Here is a 21,929-nt window from a genome sequence, read left to right as displayed (position 1 = left end):
TGTTACTGAAGTGACTCTGTAAAAAGTCACTACAAAACAAAATAAGCACCTCTTTGTAGTGTACTAAATAGTTGTACTGAAACTGTTTCCTCCTTCTAGTATTAAAATTGTATGTTATTATGGAGTATATACCCGTCACTGTAATGTTGCTTCATGTGTTTTGTATAGATTTTTTTTTTCCTTAAAAATACATAATTTTCATAGTAGTTAGTTTTAGGTGCTAGACACTAGTGTGTGGGCAGTGACAACAGGAGGTGAAATAGAATTTACACTTTTGTATCTGTAGTGATTTGGTATTTTAAAAGGAGTTATTTAGTGGAATATTGAATGTAGACCAAATCATATTAACTATACAAAATGAAATCTGGAATTACTCTTCTCTGAACACTGCTGTTTTAGTCCCCTGCAAATTAGCAGCACTGGTTTTGTTCAGTTTTGCTAGTGATATGAACTGTTTGCAGAGAGTTTAAATATGTCGAAACACTTATGTTATAAAAATGATTTTGTAGCTAAACAGTTATAAAAGTATGCTAAACAGAGAGTTGTCATTTTAACTGTGTTTTTGAGAACATTTTCTTTTAATTTGCCACTGTATTTTGCTGCTGCAGAGTAAAGGAATTTGGAATTAGTCCTTCGGACATTCCCTTCTCACAGGGTAGTGGCAGTCGCTCTGATCTCTCTCCTTCCTATGAGTATGACGACTTTTCTCCTTCAAACACCAGGTCTACTTCATTCTATACATGGAACTTTATTTTTAAGTTTTCTTTTTGGCTATGTAATTTTACAGACCAACCTTTCATTAGTCCCCTTGCCTTGAGTCACACATACTTTGTTTTAGTTTTGGTTTGGCAGGTGATGGTTCTGCATGATATGCAATCATCTTCCCAGTATTTTGTTTACCCTCCTTAAACATCCACATTCTGTATCCAGGCTTGCTAGTTTCCTTCATACATTAAAAAAAATAGAAATGGTGATGTCACCTTTGTACATTTAATGGACCAAATCTAACAATTCTGTGTTTAGGGTAATTTGAATATCTCTGAAAGGGAAAATTTATATATATATACACACATATGTTAAAGCTTTTTGGCACTCTGAAAAAAAAAAGAAATAAATGAAAAATATTTTCCATTGTAGTAAATAAGTGCAAGTTGAAAGAACATTTTTCCCACTAAAAAAGTTGAGAATATATTATAAAACTTTCTCTCAGACTTTCATGCATCTTTCATAAATTTGCTTTTAAATAGGCTTTCTTTTGACAGAGTCATGATCAGTCTTTAAACTACTTACATGCTGTGAGAGCCTACCATTTTATTAAAATATTTTCGCCTTTGAAATTAATGAAAGGATCTATTTATTCTCTGAAATATTTGGTTGCATGTTATTATTTTCTTCAGAATTTCTTAGTTCATTTGCTTATAACAGCTAGTGCAGAGCTGATTAACTTTTTTGAAGCGCAACTGTATATGCAGAAAAAGAAAGATTGTCAGGTCTAGGGTGCTAATGTCCTTTTCTTTGAGATATCACCCATTGTCAAAGAGTTAATGTTGAGGGGTTTGAATTTTTGCCTCCCTAACTGCTAACAAGTAGTAAGATTTCAATCAGAAAACACTTCTTGCTAGATTTACTTTAATCCACGTGAGAGTAATAAAAATGCAAGGGTCCATGCCTCTTAGGAACTGGACTAACAACTTTTTGTCACTAAAAGTACATTAAATTTGTGAAGCTGACATCATCATCTTCCTTATTAAATGAATTTATTGTACATTAACCTGTAGAGCTTTATTTTTGGTTGTGACTCTTTTGCACAGGAGGTTACTAATTTTCATATGAAACATTTTCTGCCTATAGGGTGAAGGAGCTGACAGTTGATCCCAGTGCTGCAGGAGATATCCGTTCCATTATACACCATACTCCCAATCAGATGGATGACTTGGAGACTCAGTGGGGTGTGGGAAGCTCTCCTCAGAGAGATGATCTCAAACTGCTTTGTGAACAAAATGTGAGTGGTTTACAGAATTACATGGAAAGAGATGATAACATACAGTGGGCAGAACCAATCCAGATCAATAGCCTGCTTGCAAGATCTTAAATACATACAGCATAGCTTTTCACCGTTTCTGTTTACGGTGTTACGCTCATTTCCATACAAAAGAAAAACCAAACCAAAAAATGTTTCTTGAATGTTTTCTTTTTCTTTCTTGCTGCCTAGGGCTTTTAATGTCTAGACAGGCTGTGGTGATGATCTATAGTACGCATTTTTTCTACGATAGCATCACATTGATTTAGGCATTTGGAACTATCCTAAAACTCATCTGTTTATTTAACCCTTTATTTAACCTGAAGTTTTCTGTGAGCATTAAAATCTATTAGAAATTATAATTCTTCCCTTGAGACTTTCTATTCCCATTATTTTAACTTGTTATTTTTATGTGGAATATTCTGGTTTCTGGTATTTGCCAGGATTAGTGACTGGAAATTTTTGGTGAATATTAATTAAATTTAACTCTGTAAATATTTTGAATTTATTGCTCCTTCTGTTCATTCCTGGAGATTTTCTTAATACTTCTTAGAAGTATTCTATTCTAGTAAATTCTATTTCCGACAGGTTTTGCCTTCTGCATATTTTTTCCATGTTCTGTGATGAGATGGGTCACATTCAACATTTTTCTGTAGCCACAGTTCTTTCCAGGCTAACAAGGTTAACTGCTGTTTTTAGGAAGAAGAAGTTTCTCCACAGTTGTTTAGTTTCCATGAAGCTGTGTCACAAATGGTAGAAATGGAAGAGCAAGTAGTAGAAGACCACAGGACTGTCTTCCAGGTAAAAGATGGACCTCCACTTCGTTTTATCATAATTCAGGAATCCAGGTTTTCCCAATGAAAGTGCATACTCTTGAAGATGGAGGAGCATCTGATCTGTAGTCATTCTGTCTGTCAAAGATTCCTAAACTGATTTATTATGTTAAGCTGATTGTATCAAACTAACAGGAACAGATTCCGTAACACCCAGTCTTTGTCCCCATGATTAAGGAGCAGTAAATTTCTGTGTCATTCCAGAAATTCAGTAAAATTTTCCTTTGCTGGGCTGGTGATTAATAGTTATGTCTCTCTCTGTGCCATTTCTGTTTGGTCCTCTCCTTCCAAGTATTGTGTCTGAATCTGAGTATTCTTTTGTGACATCTCCCTCTGAGATCCAGAACAGAGACATGTATTTCAAACTGCCTATTTGATTCCATGTTATAAGTACATAAAGATTTCACTCGCTGTTAGTCAGGGCCTTTGAAAGCAATACTTCGCATGTAGTGCTGGTCAGTGCTATGGAACCTTTTACACTCAAGTATGAGTTACTTGTTTTCAGAAGGAAATGTGGATTACTTGTGTTCATAACTTAAAGCCTTTAGGCAAGCTGTCTGTTTGGCACATCTGTTCCTAGAGAACAGCAGACCATCAAACCTGTGGGGAATACACATTATGTCCTCAGCCTAGGTATCTAGCTTAGTGGAACATTGGTGTGTGTTCACAATAAAGCAAGATGCTAAATAAAACATCTTAGAGCAGACGAAAAGGTCTAGTTATTATGAAACATTAGCTCTGAAGTAAAACATATGGAAGTGTGAAAGTCATGTGCCATATGCTGAGGCTATGTCCTAATGCGGCTTCTGGAGAGACAAGCTGCATTAGTTTAAGATGTAATTGCCTCTGTGTGTCCATCTGGCCTTCTGCTGGAGATTGTTACTCCTTCTGGCAGTCTCTGGGAGGAAATGTGTCCAAGCCTAAGGTTCCTTTGTTCACTGCATGACCTGTTAGTTTATGCTGTGTGTAGCTTTAGATAATATAATAGTGAGTTTAAAATAGTTATCCTTTTATACAGTTTCTCTCAAAACAGGGCAGAATTATCTTGGCTCCATGAATGTAATAATGACTCTGTGACTATAGAGTGGAAAGCAGCCCAAACATAGAGCCTGACTTCAACATTTGACTCTTGTCTAAGGGGAGGACAAACATGACAAAGTTCTGTTCCCTAAATTTCTCAGCTTTACAACCATCTAATGTTCTGAATTTGAAGAGAACTGGGCAGCTGGGGTTTGCCTGAGATGATGTGACCACTAAAATTAAAAAAATAATGTAGTGTTTTGCTGCATTAGGAATAAGGTTTCCTTTTTGGATTGAAGTCTGTTTTATTGAGGTAACTAGGCAGTACAATGTCTTCTCATTGTGTGAAAAAGTCTTAATTAGCTCTTTGACATGTTGCTGATATATTTTGTTGTATTTTTAAACTTTTATCTAGGAATCCATTAGATGGTTGGAAGTTGAAAAACTACTTCTTGAGATGACAGAAGAAGTAGACTATGATGTGGATTCTTACGCTACCCAACTTGAAGCAATTCTAGAGCAAAAAATTGATATTCTGACTGAACTTAGAGGTAAGTTGCTTTAAATCAATTCTCTGTACATTATTAGCATATGCCATCAAGACTTGCAGTAAAAACAAGGACAAAAAAAAGTGGTTATATTCTAGGGTCTTTTTTCCCTGCTTATGCTGGCCTTCAGTGGAAGGAGCATTTATTCTGTAGTCTAAGAACATGTTCAGATCTATGATCAGTTCCTCCTAATGTACAGGAGGAGTCTATGCTTTACCTCCAGGAAGTAAAAACTCAGTCTTGCAACGTTTCTTTTTTTCCAAAACACTTAAGAAAGGTAAGAAAATCCAAACCAACTGTATGAAAAAGAATAGAAGGCCATGCAATGAGGAAAAAGTAGTAGGAACTCCCAGTACCTGCTCTTATCTAGTATAGCAGGGAGCCTGTTGTCATTTTTAAGACTGTGCTTAAGAACACCATCAAGCTCTGAGTATTTTAGTCGTTAGTTTTTTTTTTCAACAGCCTTTGTTTGAATTTTGTCAGCCAATATTTGTTGAAAAACAAACTGCAGCTAATTCTTAGTGCCCAAAATTAACTCTTCCACTTGTCTTCTAAAATCAGTTTGACAGTTGGTTATGTACCGGAGATTAATTTTCCTTTTCATTTTTTGTTAACTGTTCAGACTCCAGGAGACATACTGCTATACTGGCAAAAGCTCAAGGGGTGGTTTGGGGGGGGTGATGGAACAGTTTCCTTGATCTATGTTAAAAAACTGTAAGCTAAAATCTTACTTTTTACTTCAGTCTGAGTATCTGCTTGGAATACAACAAGCAGATCAGATGTGGCCTGCTTGCCTCCTGAGCAAGCTAGTTACACTTTTGCTAGTGTTGGAGTTGGAGTTTCCTTTTGTTTTTTATGGATGATGGCTTTCTGTTCAGAAGATGACAATTTGAGATACCAGCAATGAAAACATGCAGTTTAGATTACTACCTGTTCTTCAAAAACTTAGCAGACAGGTTTTTGAAAAGCCTACTGGAGGTAAAATGCTAAGAGGTCTCACACCTTACAGCCAGCATAATATAACTGTAGTTTTACAGGAGGAAACGTGTTTAAAGTCAAAAATGCTGTCTTGGTATTGTCTGTGTTGTTCTCGTGGCATGTAATGGTCACTGAATTGTTCAGCCTTTACCTATGTCACTGTGCAACTGACATATTTTTGCCATCGTTTTTGTTTCCTTCATTACATTTTTGGGTGTATTACTGGAGAATGGAAGGGACAGGAATAGAAAAACGAGGATGATAGACTTCCTTCCTTAGGTTCTCCCACTTTTACTGAATTACAATGACACCAGTGAACAGTGCATTTAACTATTTACAGTGAGTAAGTTCTAAAACTTATTCACAAATGTTTTTCACATTTAGAAGAAAACAGAGGGGACTAAAATTTACTGTTCTGGGTTTTAGAATGTACTAGAAATGGCAGACTGTCCTCTAAATATGATTTTATATTTTCCTAAAAGTGGTTTGGAAGGTGCTGGAAAGCAATAGGATATAGGCAGTGTATATCTCCCTGGACTCTCTAAGAGAGAAGGAGAATGGAAGTATGAACAGTTCCCATCCTGGGAATACAATTGTGCAGTTTACAAACCTATCCTGTCTAGAGACAGCGGTAGTATCCAAGAAGACACTAAGTTGCTAAGCAGCTTGTTTGTATGGTTTTGAATGCAGCCTTAGCTCAGTTCCCATGCAGGTTGTAATGTCAGCTATTTTTGTGGAGGAATGTTCTTTGTTGTTTGTTAGACCTGGGATGTAAAGGATCCAGGCTTAGTTTCAAGATCTGTTGAGCACAGGCACATCAGTTCTCATCCTTCTGTTTTTTCCTTAAAGACAAAGTGAAATCTTTCCGGGCAGCTCTACAAGAAGAGGAACAGGCCAGTAAACAGATCAACCCGAAAAGACCACGTGCCCTTTGAAAAGGGCCTCTGCTGCTAAAGGAATTCATGAACCTGTACTGCTGTAGCACACATTTGTTACAAAACCTAGTGACCGAGAGAACTCATCTACTTGAAAGTGTAAAATGTTAGCAATGTTTGTGGAAATCTCCTGTTTCTTCTTCACCTGAATGACATTTTCAGTTTTATGTGAAATGCTCCTGATGTCTACAAAATGCTTCTAGACCAGACAGCACAACCTGCAGGGTTCAGATCTGTGAAGCACTTTGCTTTAAATATTTCATTTATTCAAATAGTGAAATGTTTGGAAATACTTGCCATATTTTTAATAAAGTAAAACTGTGGCCATTAAAAAGTCACAGCACTTCCTTCTGACCATGTTCAGTTTTATGACAACGACCAGCTGTGCGGTTTAAAATTGTGGCGTGCATGCACACCTCACTAGTGGTTTTACGTAACTTCTCTTCCACAAACAGCTGTGCTTAACTCTTCCTACTCTGTGCCTTGATGAAGGCTACTTAACCCTAAATATCCTCTTTCTGAAGCACAGCCTTAAAAAATACATTCCTTATTTGTCAATATAAATTACTTTAGTGTGTGTGTGTTTCAAGAAGACTTATTTTTTGGTGGATAGTTTCATTTCACAGGATGTGCCATATCATTTTAAGAGGAACTGCAGGCTGTTAAGAGTAGACGAACAGCTGGACATTCCATTTTTTGTGTGAAAATCTGGAATCTTGATTTATTTGAATCCATTAAGAGTGGTTATATAATTTTAACATCATATCTGTAACAATTAAAAAAAACCAAAAAAACCAACAAATCAACAAAAACCCACAAAAATATAAATTAGTTGATATATTAAAGGGTAATGTTTTAAGTACTGAGGAGAGTTGTATCTTAGGATAATGCAGATAATATGATATGTGGTATGGTGTGATAATGCTATGTATGGATAAGTTAACTATCAAACTTTGGGGATAAATATGTCCATACTGGCCTTTCACATACTGTTTTAAAAACTTGGATTTTGATGCATGACAAAGTTACATGTACATTAACTGTAGTTTGCAGGTAGCTTGAGTAGTTCTGTTGCTTTAAGAAGTAGCTAATACCTATTTTTCCCTTTGTACAGTGCCAGCAGCTAAAAAGTGGGGTGAAATTGCATCATTTGACGATTTTGCACAATACCTCTACCTAGCGCTAATAGAAATCCCACAAATACCTGAATTCTCACAAATGGCGCCATGTGTATCAGCACTTTTTAGGTGATGGCACTCAAGTTATTTTTGCAAGTCAGTATGCAAAAAAGATTGACCTTTCATGTAAGAACTGTAGAATCTCTCTAGGAGTTCTCCCTCTTTCCAGGAGTATTGTATCAGCAGACTTTACCTTGGAAATGTTTAAAAACTACTTTTGGAATACAAGCCTGTTTGTTTGTGCCAGGCCTGGGGGGGGGATAAAGGGAAGGCAATGAAAAGAGAGTTACATGAGCCAGAACTTCTTGTAGTGTTTAATGTTTGTATCTCCCATAGAAAGGTAGGCTATGGGAAGCTCTTGTCGCATCATGGTTAAAAATAAAAAACCCTCTTGTGTGTAAACATGAAAGCTGAAACAATGTAGATTTTACATAATGTGTTTAATAAATTAAGCTATTAAATGAATTACATCTGAGCATTTCTGTTACGCTTTGGGAAGGGTTTCCATTTGTAAGTACATCAGTTACATTTTTGAAAAGGCTTCTGATTTCAAAATAAAGCAAACTCTTCTATACAAGTTCGTTATATGGAAGGAAGTTCCCCAGACCATTGTCCTGACTTCAGTTTTGCAGCACATCTTTAAAAAACATCACACCTTTTTCTGAACATTTTTTTAAGATCATCACCCAACACAGCTAAAAGAAATAAAACCAATGGAATAGAAGGCAATAGCTACTGTGATAGTGATAGTTCAGGTGATAGTACAGGTTATCATGTATTATCAGAGGTATTCTCCTTAACTGCTTTAGACAATTCTTACTACTAAAAAGCTTCTGAAGATTGAGTTACACCACAGGAGTAACAGTGGCTTCCACACTATCTGTTCATGGAAGCCCAGCACTGCAACCAGGCTATGGCTTACTGTGGGTCCCAAAAGGACAGAAAGGACAGATTGCTTTTAGCACCTTTTTACAAAGCCCTGTAAATTACATGTGTCCTGTCAAGCAGCACATGCTAGCTGAAACTGTGGCTACTGCCAGTCTTTGTGCCAGAGCCTGCTGTAAGTCATTGCCATAACAGACTGAAATTACTTGTAGCTCTAGGAATAGTAGGAATAGCTTATACTCTATTCCTCTCCAGTAAAACAAAAGAATTAAGGAAGTGTGACACATATCTTCTGCACTTGTTCCTTCTGTATCAGTCCAACCGTATTCTTAGTGAACCTAATTCATCATTTGGTTCACTTCACTGCATGAAGTGAAGTGGCACCAGAATTACTGAATTACTACATTGTGAAATAAATGTGCAATTCAGTTTTTGAAGTCAATGCTTCAGGATGCCTGTTTCTATACATGCTTCTGAATCAATTAGTTTTAAAAAAATGATGGGATGTTAATGGGGCTGCTCACTGGACCCAGGGCATCTTTTCCAATCTTAATGATTCAATATTGTGTACAAATAGCTTTTCTTAGAGGAGGTTTGGTAATTTGCATGCATTGCTCCAAATCTCACTGAAAGCTATGATCTGTGCTAAAACTTTTTCCTGCATTAACAGTGGAGTTACCTTAAAAAACAGTCACTTGAATTTAGTTAACAAAAAACCTAACCCTTCTGTCTGTGTTTATGAGCCCTGGCCCACTGGAAGATTTTTTTTCCAGTTCCTACAGTGGAGGAGAGGGTAAAGGTAATAATATAAATGATATCAAGCCCACAAGGTAAATTCTTTTGTTTTCTGAGAAACACTCAGTGGGGCTCTCCAAGAGGAGCAGATTACTAACAGGCTTGGAGTGCTGGTAGTTACCAGAAGGATGAGAGAGACAGGCCATCTCAAATCAAAAGGAAGCATTTAAATACACTTTAAAACAAACACACAAATGATTGATACCAAAAAAGGAACTACTACAACTTTCTTTTTGTTGTCCAGACCCATTATGGGTTGTACTGTTGAGTATTGTACATTAATATACTGAGGTGAAGTCCATCATTGGAGAACACGGATTTCAATTATCATCAATCCATGTTTTGGATATATATAGAAAAACAAAGTCATGAGGCAGTCCAGCACCTCACTTCAGATCTGAAAGAATCTGCTGCTTTTAAAAGACTGAGCAGCAGCTTCTTGCCTACTGCATGCGATAAAACCACATCTAACATTTTATTTTGAGTCCAAGCATACCCGCTGTATTCTGTTCGTTGCTTTTAAGAGGAGCTTGTCCCATTGCACTCACTCTGGCTTGGGTAAAACTTTGGTGAAAAAATACAGCATCTTTCATTCTTCTAGGAGTATCTATGAAAAATGGATGCCTTCTGAATTGAAGCCATGTAGCAAGCTGAAAGATTGAAATATGTGTATTACAATTCTAAAAAGTCAGACTTCAGCTTGAGGCATTTTTAAAATGTGCAAAGAAAACAGCATGAAAACAGCCATCACTGATCAACCGCAAAGAAAGACTTTTAACAAATCTGAAACTAGAAGTTACTGGCAAATTTGACATTTTAGAGATGCAGTTTTATTCTCAATGCAGTTACTTATGTTGGATGCTACCAGGTTCACTATGTTTTTTCAGAGAGCATAACCCGTCTTAGTTCTCCAAATGAGAAACAGCTAGGAACTTTTCTCTTGAATTACGATAGGATTGATGATGCCACCAGAAGTAAGAGTGGAATATAGCAGTTAATCAATCATATTTGAAATTATGCTATAGACTACGGCCTAATCCTCAAGGCAGAGAAAGGCCATGTAAGACTCTGGAAAAATTTCAGTAACCAATTTACACTATGGCCATTTTTAAAGGAGACACAGAAGGGTCTAGTACACAAAGACCTAAACAGGGATCCTTAGCTAGTTGCTCTCAATATTATAAAAAGCATTTGAAATATCTAAGTAGGGTGTTTGCTCATGTTCAGGACTGGAAGCAAGAAGTGTCTGGAAATAAGAGGGAAACCCTACTATTCCTCTGCAATCCAATACTAATCTGTGCTACGCAGCTACAGATGCAGATGGAATTTAAAGAAGTTTAAAAGGAAAGCATAAAGAGAAAAAAAATAATACCGAATGAAATCATCTATATCCATTGAACGGGCTCGTTTTTCAGAGTAACCTGTATCTTTTAGGACTGTCTGTATTTTCTCTGCAATTTTGAAGTTTTCAGGGATTTCCTGTCAATAAAAAATGGGATAGAAATGATCTACTCAAAACACAGAAAAAGGTTCATTTAAATAATCTAATTTTTTCCTGTTCTTAGAACAGTTCTTGTTTCAAGTGAAAAAATGTAAGTTATACTTTTTCTATTATGGATTACTGTATTATTCTATTGAAACTGAATTTTGTATCTCAGTTCAGAATCACAGCAATACTGAAAAGCAGACAAATGTTTTATTAAATTTGTAAAAGACCTTGAGACATATATATATGGACAATATTGTAATAGTACACTTGATTTTACGCTTTTTTACTATGATTTAATACCCTTTTAGATTTTCTCTAAGAAAATATTTAAGTTCTCCTACCTTCAAACTCTTTTGGAAAACCTTTGATACATTAAGCTTTTCAATGTTAAGTTTTTACTCTTATAAAAGTCAGTATGTAGGCCACAGTAACAGAAGAGATTAAGAAGAAACTTACTGTATTATGTAAGGAACAATGAACTCGGTAATTATGATCCAGCAACTGCACTACAGCACTTGATCTGAAAGAAATACATATTTAGCATGAAAACTGAACTGTAACTATTGTTCACTCAATTGGTTGTTAATGTCTACTATAAAAAACTGTAACAATTACACAGAACTGTTCTTTTTAAAAAGCTGCCTAGTCTTCTTCTAAAAGAAAAAGCTTATGACATCAGTACAAATCTTCCACCATCGTTTATCTCTATGTAACACTGCTATGCATTTGCACAAAAGAAATGGTCAACAGGTTCTCTGATAGAAATTACTTACTTAAATGCTGCAGAGAGTGTCTTGTTTTTCCTAACAAAGGCTATCCTTACCAGACCATCCCACTCCTGAAATTGAAAATTTCAGAATTTTAGAAAGTAACATACAGCTACTGCAAACAAGAACAGTTACTACCGACAACTTCAGAACAATACTGAACACAAAGGAATATCCTTCATGGAAATGTCCTTCTAAACAACACAAAACCAGCTGTATCTTTGACAAAGCAATACAAATGGAGGAGAAAATACTTCACCCCCCAAACCCTCTGAATCATACTTTTTCATGCCTAGGTGCTATTACGTGCAGAGAAGGCGGATACTTGAAGAAAATCTGGCTAACCTTGGGCAAGGCTGAAAGGGTCTTGAAATGTTTTAAAAATTAAGAATACTCTTCTGTAACATGTGTCTTCTGAGATTACACACACTTGCCTGAAGGTAAATCTCATATATTCCTTTGATCAAAACCTGCAAAATTATCAGCCAGAAACATCTCTGGGAGAAATTAACCATGATGAAAAGGACATTATTACTAGCAGTTCTCCAACTGACCTTAGTCTTATGAGAGATATTGTACACAAAGCTGCCCCCATGATGGTGGCATGTTCTGGTAATGTCATAACACAAGCCTGATCAACAGAGAAGTAAGCATTTTGTAAACTCCAATGAATAGCTGGTAGTTTATACTAGAATCAGTACATGGAACTGAGTAATAAGTGGGAAGAAATACGAAATTATCACTAACATGTTACGTTGAGCATACACTGCTCACCTGGAAGTTGATAGGTGGTGGTGGGTTCTTCGGCTCTATTCTGACAACACTGGATTCAACTTTGGGAGGAGGCTTGAAGTTGTTCTTTCCAACCTGTTAGATAAGAGCAGTTAAGTAGCTGTGTGAATAAGCAACAACCTCTTCATATCCCTTGCAACACCCTTCTTCTGTGTTTGATAGCCTAGTTACCTAAAGGCAGAGTGACGTACCTTCATCAGATGGTCCACTCGAGCCAGCAACTGAGTATTAATAGACAATCTGCAGTACAGTTTGCTTCCTGGTTTTGCAACCAAACGAAGTGCAAACTCCCTTTGAAACATAAGGATTGCACACCTGAGAGTAAGACAAATGAGAAAATCGATTTTAAGTTTTCAATTTTTATGTCAGAAGCCAACTAACACACTTGGAAACCACACAACTTGCCTCAGCACTTAGAAGAGTAAATGTTCATAATAAACAACTCTGCCTTGATTAGTGTGTTGAAAAAAAACCAAAACCCATCACAGAACTTGGTGAAGCCATCCAAGTCTCCTTAAAGGTATTACATAATTTGACTATTTATACTGCTAAATGGATCAGGATCAAAGAAGCAGTCTAGTGTCAGAGTTGCCTGATTGTAATAAATCATTTAGAGTAACTGTCTGCTGGGTCCTTCAAATCCAAGCTTTCCAAAAATTGACTGACAACGTTACCAATGTTCCTCTGAGAGAACTCAAAATCTGCAGACATACTGATGTCTAACACACAGACAGAGCAGTTACATTTTTAGATCAGACAACAAGAAAGTGACTTGGCCTTGATTCTACCCTTTCCAGCCATACTTAGATAGGAAGGTATTTGAATGCTATGATGCCCCTGCTTATCCCTGGAATAATACTTAGTTATAATACTGAGGAGATGTAACTCCTATTTTTATCTGCTGGGCACTCACTGTTGCCAAGTTTAAATTTTCTCCTCATGCTCAATACATCAACATAAACTTAATTTCCAAGCACTGACTATGTTTTACAGAAAAACTTTAGTGCAGCTCTGATCCACCAAACTGGTATCTTAGGAACTAAATATTGGATTTGAAAATATTTTTAAAACCATTTCTCTTCCTCCCAGGTAATACAGAACTCTATTCTTCACATACCTGAAAAAAGGTCGATGAAGCAATAACTTGAAAACAAAAGGTGAAGAAATCTGAGAAAAAAATAATGAATAATGTTAGTATAATTTCTGTGAAATCAGCATTTAAAAATAAATTTTTTAATGTTGTTGTATGCTATGCTGTTTGTCCCATACCTGGTAAGGCAAGTTAGCCACACACGCATCAAAGAATGGTAAATCTGTTTTCAAGATATCTCCAACCTTGATTTCAAGTTTGTTTGCCAGACACCTGAGGAAAAAGATACATTGTGGTTGTCCTCAGATAAGCACTGTTGCCAAAATTTGTACCAAAGTAGCTCCGCTACTTTAGGCACTCCCTGTTTCCATAATTGACACTTACGTGCCCTGGACTCTCTTCTGAAGCTCACCAACAAGTCTAGGGTCAATTTCACATGCAATAACCTAAAAAGAGAGTACATATTTGCAACTCCATGCATCTCCTAACTAGAATTTTATCATAAAAACCCCAACCGTGTATCTGTTGCTGTGGGTTTAAAGAATCCTTTCAAAATCCCTATTAGGCTATGCACCTTCCACCTTCTCCCAATACAAGCAAGCAATACATTTATTTACCTCATAAATGGATAACAGCAATGTACTTTGATAAAATCACACAAAATTTATGTGATCAGCTAAAAAACCACTTGGGATTATACATATGTTAAGAAAAGTATCAGTGGAGTAATTCTACTTATGTTCATCACACCTATAAAGACCCTTCTGTTTGCCATAGTCTAAGCCACAGGATAGTCAGAGCTTGGGAAGGGGGTGTATGTGAGAGAATATGCATTTACTTTTTTTACTTTCTCCAGCATCTTTACGGTCAGGTTTCCAGTTCCCGGGCCCACTTCCAGAATGACATCCGTGCGGCGCAGGGCAGCCTAAGGACAAACAGCATTTTGAGCGCTTCCACAGCACCAATTCCGTGCAATCATTTGAGTTTAGAATGGAAGTGAGCGCTTTTGACACAGTAAAAAGTTGGAACTGGGTATTCAAGGGAGCGTGAGAGTCCTTTAGAAAGGAACGAGTGGGAAAGGGGGAGAACGAGAATGTCCTGGCGCTGATTTATGCCGCATCGCTGGCCACGCGTCAACAACCAGCGAGCAACCACGTAAAGAGAAAAGCAAACGCAAAGGCCACCGGGCACTCCGACAGGCGGCACGACACGAGGGCAGCGGCAGGTCCGACCGCAGCCGGGGCGGAGGGCCGCGCTGTCCCGGCACGTCCCGCCGGCCGCCGCTCCCACCTTGTCGATGATGCTGTTCACCACGAGGGGGTTCTTCAGGATGTGCTGCCCGGCCCCGGTGTTGAAGAGGATGCCTAGGGGAGAGACCGGTGTGTTACCGTGGGCAGCCGCGATCCGCCGGCACCCCGCCAGCCCCAGCTCGAGTGCGAGCGCCAGGCCGGCCTCGGCTCCCGGGATCCTGCCCGCCCCCCCGCTGTGGTCCATACTCACCGCCGGCGCGGCCCTCCCGGCGCTCCGGCCGCTTCCCGGCCCGCGCCTTGGGCATAGCGGTAGCTCCGCTCGGATCCCTTCAGGCCCGCTCGGTCCGGTCCGGCTCGTCTCACCTCGGCCCCTCCCGGTCGGGCTCGGCCCCGCTGGGCTCACTCCGGCCCAGCTCGGCTCGTTCCGGCCCCTCTCCCCACGTGCCGCGCGGCACAGCAGCTGGAGAGCGGCCCAGCGTCCCCGCGTGCGGCCGGCGGGTTGGGCAGCGCCCCCTGGCGAGCTGGCGGACCGCGGCGGCGGCAGCACGAAGGGCGCGTGTCGCGGCCCGCGCGCGCGCTCGATCCTCCCGGGAATAGCGGGTCCGTCCCACCCTTCGGGGGATGGGAGCAGCCGTGAGACCTTAGTGACAGTGCTCAACAGGGTCGACGGAAGTCTGCGGGTCCACAGAAGCTTTCCAAGGTTTATCAGTAAATGACACACGGCCTAAAAATGGGTGTGTTTAGTATTGCGAACTAGTTCGTAAGCAGACGGCAGTGGGTTTTGGATAAAGGGGCAGGGTGGAAAGGGAAAGAGAAAATGAGAGATGAATGAAAGAGGGAGGGAGGAAGGCAGGCAGGAAGGCAGGAAAGAAGGCAGGGAGGCAGGAGGGCAGGCAGGAAGGCAGGGAGGATTTTGCAGGGCCCTCATCAGTTTCTGCCGGTAAGATAACGCAGCTTTTTAACCCCTTGGCTGTGCACAAAGCGCCCGTCCGCTCATGGCTCGGAGTCACAGTGCCAGGGCAGTCATTCCCAGCCACTGCCACGCCAATACAGTACATTTGCTTTTTTAATCCTTTCTGTATTTTTCGCTTTAGTTTCTCATATATATTTTTAGCGTTATGTTCTGACATGCACACCAGGCACATCGGCCGTGACGTGACGTCCCGCCCCGCCGCGGCCGCCCCGGGAACGGATCAGCGAAGCGCGGCACAATTCCCGCGTCCCGGGGCCAGAACGCGCGCCCCGAGCGCCAAACCGCCCTGCGAGCGCGCAGCCGCCGCGTGACGTCGGCGGGCAGCGAGCTCCAATGGCCCCGCCCCCGCCACTCCAGGCCCCGTCCCCGCCCCGTTCTTGCCGGCGGAGCGGCGCTTGCGCTGCTCTGGTGTCGCGGGGACGTGACGTCAGGGCCGCGCGCCGGGGAGGCCGTGGTGCCGCCGCGGCGTTCGCTGGTCCCGGTTCTGGAGGCGGGAGGGGCGGGGCGGGGGGGCCGGCGGCGGTTCCGGGGGGTGCTGGGGCCCGGCGCCGGGGCTGTGCTGGCCCGGGGTCTCGCCTCGTTGGGGTGCGGTTTGCCGTTTGCGTGGGCGCGGGCGGTCGGGTGGCGTGGCCGTCCGGTCGCGGCCCGCACGGGCTCCGGGCTCCGGCTCTCTTCGTGGCCACGCGGCAACGGCGTCTGGAGTGGCGTCCCTCACGACCCTCCTAGGGCCACGGTTCGTTTTCTTTTGCTACCGTTAGCAGTCTGGCCTATGGCTGTTCTTGGTTGGGGAAGCGTCGGCTTTACTGCAGGCAGTTGGTGTTTGTTTCCGGGGCGCGCATCTTATCATGGATTTTTTGGTGCCGTCCACGCCCTTTTGTTCGCTGCGGAGTTCCCCTTTCCCTTGCTTTGGCGCGGTGAAGTGTTTCTCGTTGGTCGTGGCCGCTGTCGTCGGGTTTGCCAATTATGCTTTATTCTATACACCGCGCATCAACCCTACAGTACGTTGGGTATACCGCTATTTATTAATCGCTAGTGGCCGAGCCTTGGGGTTGTTGACTCGCCGTCTTCGCTCCTCGGGTTTGTGGTCCGTGGTACGGTCTGTCCATGCCTTCGACTGTATCCCACTATCTGATGATGGTTCGTGTGGTCTCTTCACCCTGTGACAAAGACTGTCTTCGAGTTGTAGTCCTTACAGAATCAACGCATAAATAAAACCTGAGAAAGTCATGCGAACCTCCGCTCATGCTGGGGCAAGATGCTGATACCAGGCTGTGTGGTTGGCTGGGGAGGTACCATTGACCCATGCGGCATTACCTTCTCTCGCTTTAACCACTTTTTTTTTGTACACTCACACACGAGTTAATTTTTTCTTGCGTTTGCCCCCCGCGGTGGTTCTGGGGTTGGTGTCGTCCCCCCTTCTGGCAACACTTAAATTTGTTAATGCTCTCTGTCTTTTCTTCTCTTCTTTAACTGGCACTGTTTTAATCTGGGAATTTCTTATCTTGTATAGAATGTAAAGGGGTCTGTCACCAGCTTTACATACAACACTTTGCCAACGATTTGTTCAAGAGTGGCATTTAACGTAGTTAAAAGGAAAGGGTTTTTAACCTGTTCAGAGCATGAGAATGACTGAACCAGACATTTCCTTTCACTGTTTGGAACGAGTTTGTTTTTAAGTCGTGTGTCAGGCTTTTTAAAAAAATGCCATTAAATTAGGAAGAAAATCAAAGGATGAGCACGAAAATTGTTATATTGGTATCTAGACAGTTACTATAAATGTTAAAATATTCTAACATTGTTTTTTTCCCTATATCCATTTGTCGTTTCCTGTGTAAGTCGTACTGAACCGTGACCAGTAATTGGAGTTAAGCTTAGAATTGTCTCAATTATTTCTTTATCCCTGTTCTGTCGTGGATTTTGGTCACTTGGTGTTGTTTAATACTCAAAGTATTCTCAGAATTTTAATTAGTACTGAATTGACTTTCCTTAACAGTTGTGTCAGCCTGCGGGTTGCTATCCTTTATTACTGTGGTCCTCATGTTCCTTATCTGCATCCTTGGTGTCTTCTGCATTGCTTTTTCAGACTTGGGTTTTAGTTTCAATTGTTAAATTTTTGTAAAAAGGAAAATTTTGGAAATTCTATCAGATTTCTATCTACAATATGGGAAAAGAAGCACCTCTGACTCTTGCTGCTCACACATTTGTGTTTAATGTGGCTTACATTGGGAAACCTTTAGTTAGCTTGGTTCAATATATAAAGAAAAAATTAATACGGTAAGTTCTGAAAACATTTTAGTAATCTAAACATTATCATTGTATGGTCTTGGTGATTGCTGTAGTTATTAGTGAGTTTCAGTGTATCTTCAATCCCAGGATAGTTTTAGTTCGTTTGGGGCATCTCAGAAGGCCTGTGGCATGTGGCATGCCTGATATAGATAATGCAGTGCCTCGTTAGAAAAGAGATTTCATTGCAGGGAGTTTGTGGAAGGGCTGGAGCGAACTCAGTGTAACTACTGGCTTTTCCTGAGGTGACGTATCCGTGCTAATCTCTTCATATTGCATGGCACTGAAGGACTTTGTGTTACTTATTTCAGGAGTTATGTGGCTTTCAGCATGGAAACTTTGTTTCTGTTTTCTTGAAACAAATGACCAGTCCCAATCTACTGGACCCTTCTGAATTGCAGAGTGTAGCTTATAGTGGTTTTAGCGTATAGTTGTCATAAGAAGCAGCAAGTCTCTTTGTAAGCACTCTTAAGGGGATCGTTTTGGTGTTGTTTAAGAATTCCACTGGTCTTAAACAAAACAGTAAACATCACATTAACAGAACATTGCTTTAGACCACAGGACATCCTAGTAGCTGGCCTCTGCCAGTTTGCTCCTTCTGAAAACTACAGAGAGGAAGAACTGTGGAACAAGCTGGAATGGGGTCCAGGAGTCATCTAGACAGGGGAAGAAGGATCACAACATACCCCCAGAGGCCCACTTCTGCTCTTGAAGTAGCCAAGACGTTTAGACTAGGTCAGTGAGAGCACACCTATATTTTGTGTACGTGTTTATGCTTTTGTCTTCTTCGGCGTTCATAAAAATCTTACACTCGAATTTATTCTTGCGTTGGAAACGAAAAAAATTTTAAGTGCTTCTTAACAAAAGAGACAAAAATACACAGTTAATTGTCTGGACATGAGTGAATTGTTACCACTGCATTCCTCGGAAAATGTGAAGTACGGGAGGGTATTGATGAAACCTTTGTTGATACCTTCAGGTGTTTTAGCCTGCACCGATTTCTTTCGTAGCTGGATGTGAGTTTTAAAAATTAGGAGGTATTTTAGGTGAAGTAAAGTGCCGAGACCCTTTTGGTCAGTATCAGAGCATGAGGTTAAGAAACACATTAACAGGCATGACTAGTAAAAACTAGAACATTTACGACACTTGGATAGTCTTGAAAGGCACCACTGTGTTTGCAGATACCTCTTACAAAAGGGCTCAAGGGTAAAAGCATGAACAGAAGACTTTGGCACTTAAAGAAGTGTGAAGCCGATGTCTGCAAAGGGGAACGAAGTTCTATAGCGCACATGGCAATGTGATTAAAGTGTGGCGCCGCCATGTTTTATGGACTCTCTTGTGCGCACCCGTTCTGCCGACCCTCACCCTCTACTGTTGCCGGCCCGCGTGTGCAATTGCTGTGCGTTGATTATTACTGCTCTAGGTGCAACCACTGATGCCTCTACGTTTGTGCTTGTGTTCGCCTATGCTTGAGACAGTGTACTTGACGGCCATGTTCGCTTGTCCACCCCTGTTCCCCCACGTCACTTGTCCTGTAGTCGCAGTCGGGCTGTTTGGTTTCCTTTCCCTTTCTTCAAGCATCCGTTTCCTTCTTCTACTAGTCTGCTTATTGTTTCCATTTGCGGGTAGTGTTCGATCATGTCCTCTTGGCCCTAGGCACCGCCCCCCGGACTAAGGCTGCTAGGCCTCCTTTACCTATTAAGCTGGCCGCGGCAAAGGGCCTGCTCGGAGCTGGAAGTAAATAACTGTTACCTAATTCCAGGGAACAGTTTCCCGCTTTCTCCTTGAAACAGTTTTTAGTCATGTTGGAATTAATGGAGGGCATGGGTGGAAGATGAGGCGTTAACCTGAGAGAACTGGTTTTTTGCGTGAAGGGGCGTGTACTTGCCTTTATTCCAGGTGATTGTTTTCTTCCTGCAGGCTGAAGAACAGCAATTTTTCTGCAGAGCAGTCTTCCCTTAATAAGAGACAGGCTCAGTGCAGCAGTGGTGAGTTGTTTCTCCAGTTGGTTACCGTGGAAGACAGTAGTGTGTGTAAAATACAAGAACAAGGCCCTAAATGCAATGGTGTTGCTGCTTCCCACTTACACGTCCGTGTGCCTTGCTTCCCATGTCTCATACATGAATTTAGATCTGTAACATATTTGGTATGGCTTTTAAATCAGCTCACACAGCACATGAGCAAAATGCTGCTGAATTCAAATTATATATATATAAGATATACTTGAGTTTTTGCAAAAAGCGTGTGGTTATGGGGTTTGGTTTCTTCAAACTTCATGGCAACACTAAATTTGTTACTGCTCTCTGTTTTTCTTCTCTCATTCTTTCACTGCACTGTTTTCATCTGGGACATTTATTATCTTGTATAGAAATGTAAAGGCGTCTGTCACCCATGCTTTACATACAACACTTTGCAACTGTATCATCAAGAGTGGCATTTAACTGTAGTTAAAATGAAAGGGTTTAAACCTGTTTCAGAGCATGAGAACTGACTGAAACAGACATTTCCATCTCAGCTGTTTGGAACGAGTTTGTTTTTAAGTCGTGTGTCAGGTCTTTTTAAAAAATCCATTAAATTAGGAAGAAATCAAAGGAATGAGACTGAAATTGTAGTATTGGTCATCTTAGAAAGTTACTATTAAATGTTAAAAATATTCTCACATTGTCCCTATATCCATTTGTCTTTTCCTGTGTCAGTAGTACTGAACCCTGTGACAGTAATTTTTGAGTTAATCCTTAGAATTGTCTCACTTATTTCTTTAATCCCTGTTCTTTCTGTTGGGAATTTTTGGTCACTTTGGTGGTTACTGTTTAATACCAAAGTTCATTCTCAGAATTTTTAATATAGTCTGATTGACTTTCCTTAACATTTGTTGTCAGCCTTGCTTGTTGCTATCCTTTATTACTGTGGTCCTCACTGTTCTTACTTCTTGTATCCTTTGTGTCTTCTGCATGCTTTTTTCAGACTTGGGTTTTAGTTTCAATGTTAAATTTTTGTAAAAATGAAATTTTGGAAATTCTACTCCTATGTTTCTATCCCTAGCAATATGGGAAAGAAGCACCTCTGACTCTTTGCTGCTCACACATTTTTGTGTTTACTGTGGCTTAAATTGGGCAAACTTTAGATAGCTTGGTTCAATTACATAAAGAAAAATTAATACGTAAGTTCTGAAAAATTTTAGTAATCTTAACATTAGTCATTGTATTGGTCTTGGTGATTGCTGTAGTTATTAGTGAGTTTAAGTAGTATCTTCAATCACCAGGATAGTTTTAGTTCTTTTGGGTGCATTCCTCAGAAGGACTGTGAGCATGTGGCATGACTGATATAGATACTGCAGTGCTAGAAAAGAGATTCATGCAGGAGTTTGTGGAAGGCTGGAGAGAAATCAGTGTAACTACTGGCTTTTCCTGAAGGTGACAGTATCCTTGCTAATGTATCATATCTGCATGACTGAATGGAATTTGTGTTACTTATTTCAGGAGTTCTTGTGGCTTTCAGCATGGAAACTTTGTTTTTCCTGTTTTCCTTGAAACAAATGACAGTCCCAATTTTCTACTTGAACCTTCTGAATTGCAGAGTGTAGCTTTATAGTTGTTTGTTAGCTGTATAGTCTGCTCATAAGAAGCAGCAAGTCCTCTTTGTAAGCACTCTTCAGGGGATTAGTTTTAGGTGTCTGTTTAGATTCCACTGTCTTAAACAACAGTAAACATCACATTCTCACAGAAAATTTGCTTTAGACCACAGACTATCCTAGTAGCTCTGGCCTCTGTCCAGTTTGCTCCTTCTTGAACTGAAGAGAGGAAGAACTGTGAGAACCAAGCTGGAAATGGGGTCCTAGGAGTCATCTCAGACACTGGGTAAAGAAGGATCACAACATCCCCAGAGCCACTTCTGCTCTTGAAGTAGCCCAGAATGTATTAGCACTATGATCAGTGAGAGCACACTATATTTTGTGTAATGTGTTTATGGCTTTGTCTTCTTCTGATTTCATAAAATCTTAACTGAATTTATTCTTGCAGTTGGAACGAATTAATTGACTTCTTAACAAAAGAGAACAAAAATACACAGAATTAATTGTCTGGAAATGAGTGAA

The 21,929-nt window shown here is 40.4% G+C and overlaps 3 protein-coding genes across 5 annotated transcripts in view; 2 read left to right on the top strand and 1 right to left on the bottom strand.

Moving 5' to 3' along the window:
- Positions 1 to 7,977, top strand: part of KIF2A (kinesin family member 2A) — a 56,126-nt gene extending 48,149 nt beyond the window's left edge. For 2 of the 3 annotated variants that reach the window (XM_050986668.1, XM_050986667.1), the window contains exons 17-20: positions 1,852 to 2,002; positions 2,720 to 2,821; positions 4,289 to 4,424; positions 6,249 to 7,977. In XM_050986668.1, the coding sequence (XP_050842625.1) occupies positions 1,852 to 2,002; positions 2,720 to 2,821; positions 4,289 to 4,424; positions 6,249 to 6,334 (475 nt within the window). In that variant the 3' untranslated portion in view covers positions 6,335 to 7,977. Of the gene's footprint in view, positions 1 to 608; positions 723 to 1,851; positions 2,003 to 2,719; positions 2,822 to 4,288; positions 4,425 to 6,248 lie in introns of all 3 variants that reach the window. The other variant, XM_030236707.2, reaches the window with a different exon arrangement.
- Positions 7,934 to 15,016, bottom strand: DIMT1 (DIM1 rRNA methyltransferase and ribosome maturation factor). The gene is made up of 12 exons (XM_018923192.3): positions 14,831 to 15,016; positions 14,621 to 14,694; positions 14,169 to 14,255; positions 13,715 to 13,776; positions 13,510 to 13,603; positions 13,358 to 13,407; positions 12,432 to 12,555; positions 12,223 to 12,315; positions 11,455 to 11,519; positions 11,138 to 11,201; positions 10,565 to 10,671; positions 7,934 to 9,842 (listed from the first exon to the last, which is right to left on the bottom strand). Exons 1-12 carry the CDS (start codon positions 14,883 to 14,885, stop codon positions 9,800 to 9,802), a joined length of 918 nt encoding a protein of 305 aa, XP_018778737.2. The 5' UTR covers positions 14,886 to 15,016; the 3' UTR covers positions 7,934 to 9,799.
- Positions 15,017 to 15,934: 918 nt separating this feature from the next.
- Positions 15,935 to 21,929, top strand: part of IPO11 (importin 11) — an 80,272-nt gene continuing 74,277 nt past the window's right edge. The window contains exons 1-2 of the mRNA XM_030236708.2: positions 15,935 to 16,034; positions 19,757 to 19,824. The gene's annotated coding sequence lies outside the window, so the exon portion shown is untranslated. The remainder of the gene's footprint in view (positions 16,035 to 19,756; positions 19,825 to 21,929) is intronic.

This window comes from Serinus canaria, chromosome Z, assembly GCF_022539315.1.
Source record: "Serinus canaria isolate serCan28SL12 chromosome Z, serCan2020, whole genome shotgun sequence".
Lineage (NCBI taxonomy): Eukaryota > Metazoa > Chordata > Aves > Passeriformes > Fringillidae > Serinus > Serinus canaria.
This window is presented reverse-complemented; position numbering and strand designations above follow the sequence as displayed.

Coding starts and splice junctions, on each gene's coding strand:
- DIMT1 (XM_018923192.3), bottom strand. CDS start 14,885: ATGCCCAAGGCGCGGGCCGGGAAGCGGCCGGAGCGCCGGGAGGGCCGC. Junction 14,256..14,620: donor TGAACAGCATCATCGACAAG/GTGGGAGCGGCG, acceptor GTTTGTCCTTAG/GCTGCCCTGCGCCGCACGGA. Junction 11,520..12,222: donor CACCACCTATCAACTTCCAG/GTGAGCAGTGTA, acceptor TTTCAATTTCAG/GAGTGGGATGGTCTGGTAAG.